This window comes from Salvelinus fontinalis, chromosome 21 (genome assembly GCF_029448725.1).
Source record: "Salvelinus fontinalis isolate EN_2023a chromosome 21, ASM2944872v1, whole genome shotgun sequence".
Taxonomy (NCBI): domain Eukaryota; kingdom Metazoa; phylum Chordata; class Actinopteri; order Salmoniformes; family Salmonidae; genus Salvelinus; species Salvelinus fontinalis.
The window spans coordinates 29,357,540-29,374,822 of NC_074685.1; the positions used below are offsets into that span (position 1 = coordinate 29,357,540).

General features: G+C 43.0%; 1 protein-coding gene across 1 annotated transcript in view; it reads right to left on the reverse strand.

The window, feature by feature from the left end:
* LOC129818582 (rab11 family-interacting protein 1-like) overlaps positions 1 to 17,069 on the reverse strand; it is a 30,754-nt gene extending 13,685 nt beyond the window's left edge. Inside the window, exons 1-3 of the mRNA XM_055874622.1 lie at positions 16,585 to 17,069; positions 2,075 to 2,511; positions 202 to 1,966 (exon numbers count right to left, since the gene is read on the reverse strand). Of these exons, the coding sequence (XP_055730597.1) occupies positions 202 to 1,966; positions 2,075 to 2,511; positions 16,585 to 16,934 (2,552 nt within the window). The 5' untranslated portion in view covers positions 16,935 to 17,069. The remainder of the gene's footprint in view (positions 1 to 201; positions 1,967 to 2,074; positions 2,512 to 16,584) is intronic.
* Positions 17,070 to 17,283: the final 214 nt, after the last annotated feature.

Here is a 17,283-nt window from a genome sequence, read left to right on the forward strand (position 1 = left end):
AGAGAATCTGAGGATTTGAGAGAGGGAAAGTTAGTGTGTGCGGATGAAAGGAGAGATCTCAGGGGGTTCCAGAAGACACTTGGGTATTTTCCCCCTACTGCTTTTGGAGACTAAATAAATAGCGCATCCATAATTTATGGCACCCAAGGGCTAATGGAATTCTGGCAAAGGGAACTGAGACCGTGTGTGTATGTGACTGACCTTGGCTTGACTGCTGATACTTTATTTATCCGGCAGCTGATGGGTCCAGTGGTGGTCATAGCGTTCTCCTCAAACAGATTATTTGAAGCGGTGTCATCAAATGAACTGGTGGGAGAGACTTCCTCAAAAGGATTATTGCACACGGTGACCTTTGCCTCGCTATTCTGCTCCATCTGCTTCTCAACTTCCTCACGCCTTTGCCCTTCCTCCATCTGCTTCTCAACTTCCTCACGCCTTTGCTCTTCCTCCATCTGTGCATTTCTCCTTTTCTCTTCCTGTCTCAACTCCTCTTTTTTCATATTTTCTTCCTCCACCCTAAATCTTTCTTTCTGCTCCTTATCCCTCCTCTCCTGTTCATTTCCCCTTTCTTCTTCAAGCCTCATTGTTTCTGCTTCCTCCTTCCTCAGCCTCTCCTTCCTGGTCTTCCTCTCCTCTTCCTCCTTTCTCAACATCTCCTCCTCTAATCTCCTTATCCTCTCTTCCTCCTTCCTGATCTTCCTCTCCTCTTCCTCCTTTCTCAGCCTATCCTCCTCTTCTCTCTTAATTCTTTCCTCCTCTGTCCTCTTTATCCCCATTTCCTCTCTCAGGCTATCTTCCTCGGCCTTCCTCACCCTTTCTTCCTCCTCCCTCACTCTTCTCTCCTCCTCTCTCAGCCTATCCTGTTCTCTCTTCACTCTTTCTTCCTCCTCCCTGATCTTCCTCTCCCGTTCCTCCCTTCTTTGCATATCTTCCTCTTGTTCTCTCCTAATCCTTTCTTCCTCCTCAATCCTCTCCTCTTTCTCCCTCTTCAATCTTTCCTCCACCTCCCTCATTTTCCTCTCGTCCTCCTTCCTCAGTCTATCCTCCCTCTTCATTCTTTCATGCTCTTCTCTCCTCATCCTTTCCTCTTCTTCCCACCTCTCTTGTTCCTCCTGTAACCTAATCATTTCCTGTTCTTTCTTCTTTACCCTCTCCTCTCCCTCCTCCTTCAGTCTCCTCTTCCTCTCTTCCATCATTCTACTTTCCTCCTCAACCCTAATCTTTTCCTCCTCCATCCTCTTCCTGTTTTCCTGCTCCTCCATCCTCGTTTTCTCTTCCTCCTGTAACCTAATCATTTCCTGTTCTTTCTTCTTTACCCTCTCCTCTCCCTCCTCCTTCAGTCTCCTCTTCCTCTCTTCCATCATTCTACTTTCCTCCTCAACCCTAATCTTTTCCTCCTCCATCCTCTTTCTGTTTTCCTGCTCCTCCATCCTCGTTTTCTCTTCCTTCTCAAACCTCATCTTCTCCTCTTCAATCCGTATCCTCTCCTCCTCAAACCTAAGTCTTTCTAACTCCTTCCCAATCCTCCTTTTCTCTTGTTCCTCATTCATCCTCTCTTCCTCATCTAACTTCTTTCTCTCCTGCTCTTCCTTTCTCTTCATCTCATCCATCTTAACTCTTTCTTCCTCCTCCTCTGCCCTGCTGCTCTCCACCTCTGCCCAGGGTGAGGGCTGCTTCAGGGCTGTGAGAGAGTCCATGGAGGTGCTGGAGCTCTTACGGCCCTGGGCCCTGCGTAGGTCTTCCATGGAACCGTGGCCTGAGCTGGCAAGGCTGAAGGTGGAGCCGGTGCGTGCGCTCCGGGGCTGGGTATGTTCTGTGTACACGTGACTGCCGTTGATGCACAGGTTACTCTGCTCTGCAAGCGGGGCAGGGATCTTCGAGCGCCCTAGAGACAAGGAGCCCTGAGAAGCCTTACTGTCGGAACTGCCTGTGCGTTTATGGGTCAGAAACTTGAATTTATTTTTACCTGTGGATGAGAAAGAAGGGGGGGAAGTTTGATTTGTAAACACAGTGTAACAATTCTAATAGATTACGCTATATTTAAAATGGAAGGCCAGTCTGTGATGATGCTCACCTTCAGAGGAGTCCTCGTTGAGGCCCGAGGGGCTGCCACTCAGTGAGGAGTTCTTCTCAGGCAGAGGGCCCAGGACAGACATGGATTGCGACAGTCCGTGACGCTGCAGATTAGACTTGGGAGAAAACAGAGACTTCAGCTTGTTTTTCTTCTTTTTCTCTTTTTTGTCTGCACCTCCCCCCCCTTCCTCCTCTCCCTCGCTGTCCGTCAGAACCTGGGTGAAGGACGGCACCACGGCAGACGCCGAGTCTGACAGACCCTCCTTCTTCTTGCCTCGAACCTTGTCCTTGAACTTGCCCAGGCGGGAGCGCGGCTTGTCTGTAGCAGAGAGGTCGAACATGCTGGCTGTCAGGTTGTTCTTCATAAACTGGATGTCCACCAGCACCTCTCCCCTGTCTTTGTCTGGCTTGCCTGCCTTATCCAACAGCTTATGCCATCTGTTGAGAGAAAGTCTATTGTTTATCAAATAGTTTCATTGAATTGGTATGAAACACATGCTGTTCTTATCTGAGAGATGGCTCAAGAACAAGGTCTATGAATGTAAGGCAGTGAAAGAAAGGTAATGTTTTATTTGTTTAGATGTCTACTGAGCTCCTCCAATAACTTGTAAGGGCACTCAGAAATAACTAGAAATGTGTAGGCATTCACCCCTCTTTTCAGATAACACACACTTAGCAGACTGATCTGTCTGAACAACCACAGCCTGCATAAGCAGAGGAAGGCTGATGATCAAATAATGTGTCATGTATTCATCAGCCCCTGGGCCTCACCTCCAGTTCTAAAATATATAGTGTCTACATGTTGTTAGCTATCACAAATAAAGAAAGCTGTCACCCATAGCATAGCTTTATTCAAGGATGTATTTCCCCCCTTATTTGTTGCACTCTAATCCTATTGGTTCCTAGGGGTTTATCATAACCCAGAGAATAAATCCAGTAAGTTGGGGCTGCTGCCATTTTGTCTTTCAAATGTTAAGAGTCCTTCCATGGAAACAGTGATTTTTTTGGAGAGGCCCAAGGGTGGAGGAGCCAGGGGAAATGACCGATAATGCGGTAAGTGATCTTGAGTCAGTAGGCATTATGATTCATACTAAATGGTCACCACCGGGAACATAGTAAGACAATTTCATCCTTGCCGTCCTACTAAGTTGTAGCACACTTCTGTTGTATGTTAAGACTGAACACCATGCCTTAAAATGTACTGTACAGGCTACTACAGGCCAGGAGTGGAACTGTGTGGAAGGGGGGGGGGACCGGATTCCGGGAGTGAAATAATTTTGCAATGTGAATTTCTAAACTGAATTAATGGACTTTACATTGGAGGGTTCTAGGAGTGATCATAGCTACAGGCTATGCAGGGAAAATATAGTTGGAGTCTGTTAAGATTGCACTCAATTTAGGTTCATATTTAATTAATGACTAACAAAATCCCCAGGCACTTTTTTTAATGAATGCAGTAAATTAAATATAATCAGAATATCACAAAACGAGTTCCTCTACACCTAGTCCGTTTCATTTACTGGTTCACTTGTATAGAAGATGCCTTCTGGTAAAAAGAAGGTCAGAATACAAAGAGAAAGCCTCACATTGTAAGAACTGCATCAGGTAATTTCTTGTCGTCCATGCTGATTGGTTCAATGACCCTCAAGAAATCCCTGTTGTATGTGTTCTGTTATAAAGAAGGTACTGTTCATACATCTGTATGTTTCAGCTGTACATATAATGGAATAACTGTCAAAACAACCATTCATTTATAGTTTTGAACTGAGCAATGCAGAGCTGAGTCAGCATTAAAAGTCTGTCAAGCAAAACCCATAAGGCCTGTTCCTCAACAACCCAGCTGAAGTCTGGAAGGAAATGAGGGGGGGCAGGAAGAGTCAACCAGGGGTCTCAGACCTGTGAGGTGTGTGACCATGAGTACCCTCTTGGAGGTTACAAAAACAAAATGAACACAATGCTGTGACTGCAGCTTCTTATCTTCAGTGAAGCACTCAATGTGAATCCAAACGGAAAGGCAATAAAAAACAGACTGACTGCTCACAGAATGACAAATATGATGAATAACTGTATGGGGGGAGAGAGAGCATCTCCTCACTATTACTGCAGCTGTGTTGAGAATACAGCATGGGGAAATGTAGGGCAAGGTAGGTAGGGGTGGCAGCTTTCATTGTTGTCCAATGTTATTATTCATTCACAGAAAAATAGAGCAACACATTTGGGAATCGTACAACATAAAACAAATCAAACTTTGTCACATGCACCGAATACAACAGGTGTAAACCTTACCGTCCGTGAAATGCTTTCTTACAACAGGTGTAAACCTTACCGTCCGTGAAATGCTTTCTTACAACAGGTGTAAAGCTTACCGTGAAATGCTTTCTTACAACAGGTGTAAAGCTTACCGTGAAATGCTTTTACAACTTTGCAGTTCAAGAAATAGAGTTAAGAAAATATTTATTAAATAAACTAAAGTAAAAAATAAAAAGTAACACAATAAAATAACAATAACGAGGTTATATGCAGGGAGTACCGGTACCGAGTCAATGTGCGGGGGCACAGGTTAGTCAAAGTAATTTGAACATGTAGGTAGGGGTAAAGTGACTATGCATAGATAATAAACAGCAAATAGCACTAGTGTAAAAACAAAGGGGGGGGGGGGTCAATGTAAATAGTCTGGGAGGCCATTTGATGAACTGTTCAGCAGTCTTATGGCTTGGGGGTAGAAGCTGTTAAGGAGCCTTTTGGTCCTAGACTTGGCGCTAGGATTACCACTTCACATGCGGTAGCAGACAGAACAGTCTAGGACTAGGGTGACTGGAGTCTGACAATTTTCTTGGCTTTCCTCTGACACCGCCTAGTATATAGGTCCTCGATGGTAGGAGGCTTGGCCACAGGGATGTACTGGGCCGTACGCACTACCCTTTGTAGTGCCATACCAGGCGGTGATGCAACCGGTCAGGATGCTCTCGATGGTGCAGCTGTAGAACTGAGGATCTGGGGACCCATGCTAAATCTTTTCAGTCTTCTGAGGGGGAAAAAGGTGTTGTCATGCCCTCTTCACGACTGTCTTCGTGTGATTGGACCATGAAAGTTCATTGGAACATGAGAGTTCATTGGTGATGTGGACACTAAGGAACTTTACTCTCGACCCGCTCCACTACAGCCCCGTCGATGTTAAATGGGTGTCTGTTCAGCACGCCTTTTCCTGTAGTCCACGATCAGATCCTTAGTCTCTCTCACATTGAGGGAGATGTTGTCCTGGCACCACACTGCCAGGTCACTGATCTCCTCCCTATAGGCCGTCTCATCGTAGTCGGTAATCAGGCCTACCACTGTTGTGTCGTCAGCAAACTTGATGGTGTTGGAGTCGTGTATGGCCACGCAGTCATGGGTGAACAGGGAGTACAGGAGGGGACTAAGCACACACCCCTGAGGGGCCCCAGTGTTGAGGATCAACGTTGAAGACGTGTTGTTGCCTAACCTTACCACCTGGGGGAGCCCTGTCAGGAAGTCCAGGATCCAGTTGCAGAGGGAGGTGTTTCATCCCAGGGTGGTTAGCTTAGTGATGAGCTTCGTGGGCACTATGGTGTTGAACGCTGAGCTGTAATCAATTAACAGCTTTCTCACATAGGTATTCCTTTTGTCCAGGTGGGAAAGGGCAGTGTGGGGTGCGATTGAGATTGTGTCATCTGTGGATCTGTTGGGGCGGTATGTGAGCTGGAGTGGGTCTAGGGTATCCGGGATGATGCTGTTGATGTGAGCCATGACCAGCCTTTCAAAGCACTTCATGGCTACCAACGTGAGTGCTATGGGGCGGTAATCATTTAGGCAGGTTACCTTCGCTTCCTTGGGCACAGGGACTATGCTGGTCTGTTTGAAACATGTAGGTATTACAGACTTGGTCATGGAGAGGTTGAAAATGTAATTGTAAACACTTGCCAGTTGGTCCGCGCAAGCTTTGAATACACGTCCTGGTAATCCGTCTGGCCCCATGGCTTTGGAAATGTTGATCTGTTTAAAAGGTCTTGCTCACGTCGGCAACCAAGAGCGTTATCGCACAGTCGTCTGGAACAGCTGCTGGTATCATGCATGCTTCAATAATACTTGCCTCGAAGCGAGCATAAAAAGGCATTTAGCTCGTCAAGGCTCGCGTCACCGGGTAGCTCACGGCTGGGTTTCCCTTTGTAGTCAGTCATAGTTTGAGCCCTGCCACATCTGACGAGCGTCAGAGCTGGTGTAGTAGGACTCAATCCTGTATTGATGCTTTGCCTGTTTGATGGGTCGCCCGAGTCCGTAGCGGGATTTCTTATAAGCATCCAGATTAGTGTCCCACACCTTGAAAGCGTTAGCTCTAGCATTTAGCTCAATGTGGATGTTGCCTGTAATCCAGGGCTTCTGGTTGGGATATGTACGTACGGTCACTGTGGGGACGACGTCTTCGAAGCACTTATTGATGAAGCCGATGACTGAGGTGGTATACTCCTCAATGCCAATGGATGAATCCCGGAACATATTACAGTCTGTGCTAGCAAAATGGTCCTGTAGCATAGCATCAGCGTCATCTGACCACTTTTGTATTGAGCGAGGCATTGGTACTTCCTGCTTCAGTTTTTACTTGTAAATAGGAATCAGAAGGATAGAATTATGGTCAGATTTACCAAATGGAGGGCGAGGGAGAGCATTGTATGCGTTTCCGTGTGTGGAGTAAAGGTGGTCTAGAGTTTTTTTTTTTTACTCTGTGACATTCACATAACATGCTGGTAGAAATTAAAACAGATTTAAGTTTGCCTGCATTAAAGTCCCCAGCCACTAGGAGCACCACTTCTGGATGAGCATTTTCTTGTTTGCTTATGGCCAGACAGCTTTTTGAGTGCGGTCCTAGTGCAAGCATCGGTTCGTGGTGGTAGATAGACGGCTACGAATAATATAGATGAGAAATCTCTTGGTAGATAGAGTACTTTATGATAAACTGTAGATCACACTGCCTCAGGCAAGCAATACCTTGAGACTTCTTTAAAATTAGACATTGCTCACCAGCTGTTGACAGACACAAACACCCCTGCCCCTTGTCGTAACAGACGTAGTTTCTCTGTTCTGCCGATGCATGAAAAATCCCGCCAGTTCTATATTATCTATGTCGTCGTTCAACCACGACTTGGTGAAACATAAGATATTACAGTTTTTAATGTTCCGTTGGTAGGATAGTCTTGATCGTATATCATCCATTTTGTTTTCCAATGATTGCATGTTGGCCAATAGAACGGATGGTAGTGGAGGTTTACTCACTCGACTGCAAAATTCTCAGAAGGCAAGCCTGACATCCGCAACCTTTTTCTCCGTCTTTTCTTCACACAAATGACGGGGATCTGAGCCCATTCCCGACAAAGCAGTATATCCTTTGTGTCGGACTCGTTAAGTAAATAAATCTTTGTCCAGTTCGAGATATTTAATCGCTGTTCTGATGTCCAGAAGTTATTTTCGGTCATAAGAGACGGTAGCAGCCACATTATGTACAAAATAAATTAAAAAGGGCAATGTGGTCAGGCTTGTTCAACCTGTCCCTCCATTCCATTGACTCAATTACTGTGAAATGTACATAGAAATTACATAATTGATGTAGATTACTGTGTGTGAGTAAACAAGTTCTGAATAGTTAACAAATCTCCCTTCATGAGGGAGGCCATTGCGTCTAAAAATACTGATCCAGTCTGGAATATTAGTCAGGTTCACACACCCTCCTACTATGTTACCGAGTGACTGACAACACCCCAAAGACTCATCCTTTCCTTCTACACCTCCCGGATAGTGTTTGGAATACTGAGCAAGCACATCAGGGAAATACGTGCCCGCTTGTGGAATCTACTTAGTGGCCACATAGCAGTCACAGCTGTTATTACTGTATGCAGTAGCTGAGTAGTTATGAAATCAAACATTCTAAACCAACTCTCTGGCCTTACAGCTGCACGATCACAAGCTGCATTGCCAAAGCAGTAAGGATAGGTAGGACACTTACAGTTACCCCAATCATTATTTCATCCCAATATAGCTCTGTAATTCAATTGACATTAGACAACAAAGGACAGGTTATTCTTCTCTCTGTGAAAATGTCAAGTTGTTTGAAAGTTTCTCAGTGAGCAGGACACACCCAGACAATCCTTGTAGTTGTTCACTGATGCCTGTGTGGACGTCATGTCACACTTCTCAACAGACCCTTGTGAACAACACCCTGCTAGGGAAGGGCCGGGCTTTGGAGAAAGGGAAAGGGGGATATCTAGTCAGTTGTACAACTGAATGCATTCAATGAGAAGAACAAGAGAAGTAACTTAACATCAGTAAAAAGGAAGTTACAACAGTTAACTGTAGTGGCGTTAGCTGGGTGGAGGGAGCTGACTAAGAACAGGATAGAACAGTCAATGAAAGGGTTGTTTAGTATGAAAAGGCCCAGCGTATCATCTCAATGCAGCAGTCTTGCATCCCAGTGTGAAGTACACAACGTGCAGTACTACTGCTGCTCACAGGCAGGATAGAATAATGGAAAGAGATGGAACACTGTGTGAGTCAGCATTTAGGCTGTTATTATTCTAATGGCTCTTTCAGCACATACTCTTCCTGTGTAACCCTGAATGGCTGATAAAACAATGCCTTCCTTGACACAAACCGTTCTTATCACAATATGCAGCTGAGTCTCTCCCCTTCACACACTCACTGAGAGAGACTTAACTTCACTAGGGTAGGGGGCAGCATTCGGAATTGATATTGAAAAGATATGATATGCATATAACTGGTATATTTGGATAGAAAACACTAAAAGTTTCCAAAACTGTTACAATAGTGTCTGAGTATAAAATAACTGATTTGGCAGGGGAAAACCTGAGAATACTTCCTGAATGGACTTGTTTTTTTGGGGTTTTGTAGTTCTATTCAATGCCATTACAGTATCCATTGACTTAGGACTCAAATTGCAGTTTCTATGCCTTCCACTAGATGTCAACAGTCTTTAGAAATGGTTTCAGGCTTGTATTCTGAAAAATGAAGAAGTAAGAGCAGTCTGAATGAGTGGACCCTAAAGTGCCAGAGCTTTTTCATGCACGCGACCGAGAGAGTGCGTTTCTTGTTTACCTTTTAAATTGACAACGTTATTGTCCAGTTGAAATATTATCGATTATTTAGGCTAAAAACAACCTGAGGTTTGAATATAAACATCGTTTGACATGTTTCTATGAACTTTACAGATACAATTTGGATTTTTTTGTCTTCCTGTTTTGACTGCGTTTGAGCCTGTGGATTACTGAAGAAAACGCAAACAAAATGGAGGTTTTTGGATATAAAGAGACTTTATCGAAACAAAAGGAACATTTATTGAGTAAATGAATGTCTGCTGAGTGCAACCATATGAAGATCATCAAAGGTAAGGGATTAATTTTATCTCTATTTCTGACATGTGTAACTGTTCTACTTGGCTGGCTACTGTTTGTAATGATTTGTCTAGTGGGCTATGTTCTCAAATAATTGTACGGTATGCTTTCGCCGTAAAGCATGTTTTTAAATCTGACACCGTGGTTGGATTCACAAGAAGTTAATCTTTAAACCTATGTAAAATATGTTTTGTTTTCTGAATTTTTATAATGAGTATTTCTGTATTTGAATTTGGCACCCAGCAGTTTCACTGGCTGTTGAAGAGTGCCCAAGAGAGGTTAACTGAAAGCCAGCCTTTTATTCAAAATATGGCCTATAATAAGGTTTGCAGATGAAATCGTGTTTGGTGCAGTCAATGTTAAAGTAACTGTGTATGAACAGCCTTGTCCATGACATAGTTATGCCACAGAGGTACTCCATGTACCTTCATTGTGATAAAAAGAGCTGAAGAAAAATATGCACCGAAAAATGTGCTGCCATGTCGCATTTCCATATCCTCATGGAAATCAAGCAGTAGTAATCAGTAGTTACATGCACACAATAATATGATTAGGAATAAGTCAGGTTAATATAATAGTTCAATTTAAATGTTTACATGCTTTGAAAGAATAATTATTTCCCTAATAATCCTGTTTACATGGACACATCTGAAATCAGGTTACCTGATGGGACTTCGGCAATCAAAAGAAACATTCTTTACAGCAACCGTGTTATTTTTGTGATGCCTATTTGATTCTGAGTTGGGACATATGAAGTTTGTATGTGAAAACTATTTCTAAGATGCATACTTTCAGTTTTACCAAACTCACAAAAGAGGGACGCTTGCATATGCGCAGATCAAATACACCTCTATAACACTAAGGCGTTTACATGTCCTAATAATTCCAAAGATTGCTTCGAAATCCAGGTGTACAATCGGCGTATACTTACTGCGATTATGACTTTAGGCCGATTAAGATAAGCAGAGTAAGGTGTTTACATTACAAATGCCATGCTCAGCCTACTGCCATAATCAGTTTAATATTGAATTATTAGTGTGCATGTAAAAGTACTAAATGTTATATTAATACACTATGCAAAACTATCCAACAGTTTATGGTCCCCATTGTACATCTACCCTACTTCTATACATGTGTCAGATCAGTAACACACACAGAAGGGATTTGAAGCTGATTTCTCAGGTCCATGTTCCCTCTTCAGAAAATGGATGGGGAAGCGCTGTGCAGGTATGTACAGTACCAGTCAAAAGTTTGGACACACGAACTCGTTCAAGGGTTTTTCCTTTATTTTTACTATTTTCTACATTGTAAAATAATCAAAACTATGAACACATGTAAGTAATCATGTAGTAAGCAAAACAAGTGTTAAATCAAAATATATTTTATATTCTTCAAAGTGGCCACCCTTTGCCTTGATGACAGCTTTGCACACTCTTGGCATTCTCTCAACCAGCTTCACATGGAATGCTTTTCCAACAGTCTTGAAGGAGTTCCAACATATGCTGAGCACTTGTTGGTTGCATTCCCTTCACTCCACGGTCCAACTCATCCCAAACCATCTCAATTGGGTTGAGGTCGGGTGATTGTGGAGGCCAGGTCATCTGATGCAGCACTCTATTACTCTCCTTCTTGGTCAAATAACCCTTACACAGCCCGGAGGTGTGTTGGGGCATTGTCCTGTTGAAAAACAAATGATAGTCCCACTAAGTGCAAACCAGATGGGATGGCGTATCCCTGCAGAATGCTGGTTAAGTGTGCCTTCTAAATAAATCACTGACAGTGTCACCAGAAAATCACCCTCACACCTCCTCCTCCATGCTTCACGGTGGGAACCACACATGCAAAGATCATCCGTTCACCTACTCCGCGTCTCACAAAGTCACGGCGGTTGGAACCAAAAATCTCTAATTTGGACTCATCAGACAAAAGGACAAAATGTTGAGATGTGTCTGTTACTTGAAGCATTTATTTGGGGTGCAATTTCTGAGGCTGGTAAATCTAATGAACTTATTCTCTGCAGCAGAAGTAACTATGGATCTTCCTTTCCTGTGGCGGTCGTCATGAGAGCCAGTATTATCATACTGCTTGATGGTTTTTGCGACTGCACTTGAAGAAACGAGCTCATGTAGCTGGTTGAGTGAATGACAGCTTTGCACACTTGGCATCAAGGCAAACGGTGGCTACTTCGAAGAATCTCAAATATATTTTGATTTGTTTAACACTTTTTTGGTTACTACATGATTCCATGTGTTATTTTATAGTTTTGATGTCTTCACGATTATTCTACAACATAGAAAATAGTAAAAATAAAGATTAACCCTGGAATAAGTAGGTGTGTCCAAACTTCTGACTGGTACTGTACAAACACAGTTCAGAGTTAAGAGTAAGAAATCATTACCAGAGGGATATATGTGCTGTGTCAATGTCTAGATACAGTGCTAATGTATGAAACTGCTCTTTGAATAAAACAAGTTATTTTTCAAAAGGCAATCAGCTAGTCCTTTAGAAAATGACAAAACGAAATGTCTGAATGAACTGCATGTGTTTCAGAGAGAGGTAGAAGCTGTCTGCAGCTGGCAGGGGCTAGTGAGAATGGGAAGGAAGGCGGTGTCAACAGTAACACTGAGTTATCTGCTTTAAGTCAAACATAACGCGGTCTGTTTTGGAGCTGGTAAAGCCACAGTCAAGCCCCAACCACCAGAAAGGGGGAGCACATAACAGGTTTGTTTTTCAAGTTAAACACTCTGGAATGTGAGGCTAAGTCTGGATTTGGCCGCCGCAGAAATCAGGTACACCATAGTCAACCTTGAGAAAGCAGAGTAGAACACAATAAGAAAAAACCAGTGAGCTGTGTTCAGGGAGTTAAGAAATTTTCTGAAGAACTCAAACAAATGTTGATAGTACTGTATACAATGCATAAGGTGTATGAATCAGTATTTATGAGTTACCATGGACATCCCTTGACCAGACATAGAAAAACAGCTGAGAGGCTATGAAGATGGCATATAAAAGTTGCTCTGGGAAGAATTCAGGTCTGAGAAGAAAATAAAAAATTCTGCTGAAGTTTGGCATTTTAGCTAAAGGTCAGTGATAACAACAACGTCACATGAACCTATCACTGTCAGAGGGAGAAAAAAATATCCGCCGTGGAGATCCTCAGCCCTGTCTCCAGACTGTCTCCTACTCAGATAAAGCATGTAGCATGAAACCAATTATCATCATGGAGAATGGACTTTACATAGGGCTGATCCTATATAAGGAGATAGCAAATCATGATGGATCTTTGCATAGGTCATCAGAAAGATGCAATAACCAAACTAGATGTACTTTAATAGGCTGACCAAGAAGCGCTCTCCTTACACATCACAAGACACAGCAATATCCACTTTCAAGAGTGTCCACTTACCAGACTTAAGTGTGTACGTACACTGCACATCACCTGGTACTGTGTATAGCAAAATAAGACATGGTCACATGTGTGTGGACCGAAATACCCAGAGACAGCTTAGTGAGATGTAATATTTCTCAAGAAGTTGTGAAATAAATAAGCCTGCAGCCTAATTAATAAACCTCCCGCTGCTGTACTCTCTAAATGTGTCCGCAGATATAGGTTCGGCTTGCTCCTAGCAGAACCCGACTAGGTGAAGCGAATGTCTGTACTCGCATACTCTCTGAAGAGCTTCGGTTGAAAAACGATTAAAAAAGCACCAATATTATTGTTGTCCCTCTTCAGCCATCGTACTAATAACATAACCAATAACACTTCCTCAAAATAGTCTGGATTAGTCAGAAAATTATTTACACATTTCTTGATTTCACGTTTTTGCAGGGGAGGTCTTAGTCGTGCAATTTTACATCTAACTAAGATGTTCGGCGTTGTATTTCTCAAGTGACAAAATGTGCATGAAAACTAGTCGTCCCTTGTTAAATGACAACACTTAATTTAAGAATCCAGTCCACAGTTCCCACTCCTGCTAGTCTATACTGTTGACCAATCACTGACGAAGGGGCGTAGACTTTAGCTATATATCTTTGACTTGCCTCCCAAAAATCTAGACAAAAATGTGGAACACCAAAATGTTACCAAATCATAATACATGCACAAACTGTTTCAACTGGGAACCATGCGACAGGCTTAACAAGAACGTTACTTAATTTAGGACGAAAAACAGTAAAGACTATTGCATGCTTCCCAGTTGAAACAGTTCCTGCATATATTATGATGAAATTTCGTGATGTTTTTGTTCGGTTTGGGTATTCGGCAGGTTTTTTTTCCAACGAGAGAACTAGAAAATTGATGTACATTACTGTGTGTGTGTAAACAAGTTATGTAATTTCTCTATGTACATTTCACAGTAACTGACTCAATGGAATAGAGCAGGGCTCTCCAACCCTGGTCTTGGCAGCAAATGTATCTCTGCATATTTTTCTTCAGCTCTTTTTATCACAATGAAGGTACCTCCTCTGTGGCAAGGACAAAGCTGTTCATACATTGATAGTTTAATAGAGTGACTGCACCAAACACAATTTCATCTGCAAACCTTATTATAGTGGCCATATTTTGAATAAAAGGCTGGCTTTCAGTTAAGTCTCTCTCTCAGTGAATGTGTGTGTGCATGTGTATGAGGGGGAGAGACTCAGCTGCATATTGTGATAAGAACGGTTTGTGTCAAGGAAGGCATTGTTTTATCAGCCATTCAGGGTTACACAGGAAGAGTATGTGCTGAAAGAGCCATTAGAATAATAACAGCCTAAATGCTGACTCACACAGTGTTCCATCTCTTTCCATTATTCTATCCTGCCTGTGAGCAGCAGTAGTACTGCACGTTGTGTACTTCACACTGGGATGCGAGACTGCTGCATTGAGATGATACTCTGACGCTGGGCCTTTTCATACTAAACAACCCTTTCATTGACTGTTCTATCCTGTTCTTAGTCAGCTCCCTCCACCCAGCTAACGGCACTACAGTTTACTTCCTTTTCACTGATGTTAAGTAAAGTTACTTCTCCTCTTGTTCTTCTCCAATGCCCGGCCCTTCCCTAGCAGGGTGTTGTTCACAAGGGTCTGTTGAGAAGTGTGACATGACGTCCACACAGGCATCAGTGAACAACTACAAGGATTGTCTGGGTGTGTCCTGCTCACTGAGAAACTTTCAAAACAACTTGACATTTTCACAGAGAGAAGAATGAACTGTCCTTTGTTGTCTAACGTCAATTGAATTACAGAGCTATATTGGGATGAAATAATGATTGGGCTTACTGTAAGAGTCCTATCCTTACTGCTTTGGCAATGCAGCTTGTGATAGTGCAGCTGTAAGGCCAGAGAGTTGGTTTAGAATGTTTGATTTCATAACTACTCAGCTACTGCATACAGTATAACAGCTGTGACTGCTATGTAGCCCCTAAGTAGATTCCACAAGCGGGCACGTATTTCCCTGATGTGCTTGCTCAGTATTCCAAACACTAGCCGGGAGGTGTAGAAGGAAAGGATGAGTCTTTGGGGTGTTGTCAGTCACTCAGTAACATAGTAGGAGGGTGTGTGAACCTGACTAATATTCCAGACTGGATCAGTATTTTTAGACGCAATGGCCTCCCTCATGAAGGGAGATGTGTTAACTATACAGAAAACTTGTTTACACACACAGTAATCTACATCAATTATGTAATTTCTCTATGTACATTTCACAGTAATTGACTCAACCCTAATCAAGCGCACCGGATTCAAATAATTAGCTGAATCAGGTCAGTTACAACTGGGGTTGGAGCAAAAACCTACAGGAGGGTAGCTCTCCAGGAACAGGGTTGGAGAGCCCTGGACTAGAGGGACATGTTGAACAAGCCTGACCGCATTGGTTTACATTTTTGTACGATTCCCAAATGTATTGCTCTATTTTTCTGTGAATTAATAATAACATTGGACAACAATGAATGCTGCCACCCCTACCTACCTTGCCCTACATTTCCCCATGCTGTATTCTCAACACAGCTGCAGTAATAGTGAGGAAATGCTCTCTCTCCCTCCATACAGTTATTCATCATATTTGTCATTCTGTGAGCAGTCAGTCTGTTTTTTATTGCCTTTCCGTTTGGATTCACATTGAGTGCTTCACTGAAGATAAGAAGCTGCAGTCACAGCATTGTGTTCATTTTGTTTTTGTAACCTCCAAGAGGGTACTCATGGTCACACATCTCACAGGTCTGAGACCCCTGGTTGACTCTTCCTGCCCCCCCCCCCCCCCCCCCCCCCCCTCCCCTCCCCTCATTTCCTTCCAGACTTCAGCTGGGTGTTTTATTCCAGGACAGAGTGTCGCGGAACAGAGGCTTTTACTGTTGACTAAGATCCTCATTATTCAGTTCAAAACTATACATTAGGGATTGTTTTGACTGTTATTATAATATATGAACACCTGAGACATAGATGTACAAAACGTTACCTTCTTTATAACATAATAAATGAGATACAGTCAAACAAAGTACTGCAAATCAATGGTTCGGAGATATTAAACCGTAACAGATATTCATAAAGGGAGAGAGCACTGCTATGAACTGATGACTCAGAGGAGACAGGCAATTTGTGAGGTATTGGTAATGGTGTGTTGTGTTGTGCTGCTCGCATGCTGCACTGTTATGAGCTAAACCAGTAGGCTGTCAAAACAAACAGTGTCACTCAAATGGGAGATGAAGGCAAGCAACAGGAGTGAACTAAAAAGCAACAATCAATATTATTCCATAGGCTCTAACGACTGGTTGTAGTACTGAGTGAATTGTCAGAGTAAAATCATGTGAGATAACACTTTAGGCCTATAGCCTGCTCTTATACTGTATTGTTGTAATTAATACATAACATTGTTGTTGCATGTTGAGTTGGGTGATTATTACACAAGTGGAATATGGAGCAGTCCCTGTTAATTAATAATTACAACCCCTAATGAAGGCCAATGGAGTAGTGACATTGTGGTGCTCCATTGTCTTAAATAGGCTATTACAACTACAGAGATCATCCATTTAAAAAGGAAGTGTGTAACTAACGGCAAACACTTTGAGAAATGTAGAAATAGAAAGCTGTGATTATTACTGGACAGACGTGAACACTCACTCAGTCTTATTGCGGGATTTAACCTCGCTGAGCTCCAACAGGTTGATGACTGCGTGCCCGAGCAACTTGTCCGATCCCACGAGAGCCCGGTGCATTACGTGGACATGCAACGTACACTTCTCTGTGTTACCGTTGTGGAAGAGCGGCAGCTCGAACGTGGCCTCCTCTGTCCACACCGGTGCCACGCTCTTTTCTGCCACCGATGTAGCGAATTTATCCTTGGCCACTTGCATGATGGCGTATGAGTCGTTGGTGCCATTTTTTCCCTTTATCCTCAGGCTTCTTGCCTGAAGCACAGTTACCTGTACGCTGGTGGGATACCACTGTTGGCTCTGGTCCGATAGAGACATGGCTGAGACCTGCGGAGGTTTGGACAGAGTGGGCCTCTGAATAACGTCTAGAAACGTTCTGGTGTGCTAAATAGAAGTAGATAAGTTAGTGTAGCGCGACAGAGAAAAACTTTTACCTATGGACGGTTGAGGAAACAGCTGAGTGGGCGTGGTATGTTGAAATACTCTTGCGAGACAGGTTATTTGCTGAGCCAAGACACTCCCACAAATTAATGACAAAGCTCGACTTTCGACCGGATGCCTGAAAAAATACCCACATCATTATCAAATAGAAGTATATATACTGAACAAAAATATAAACGCAACATGTAAAGTGTTGGCCCCATGTTTCATGAGCTGACATAAAATA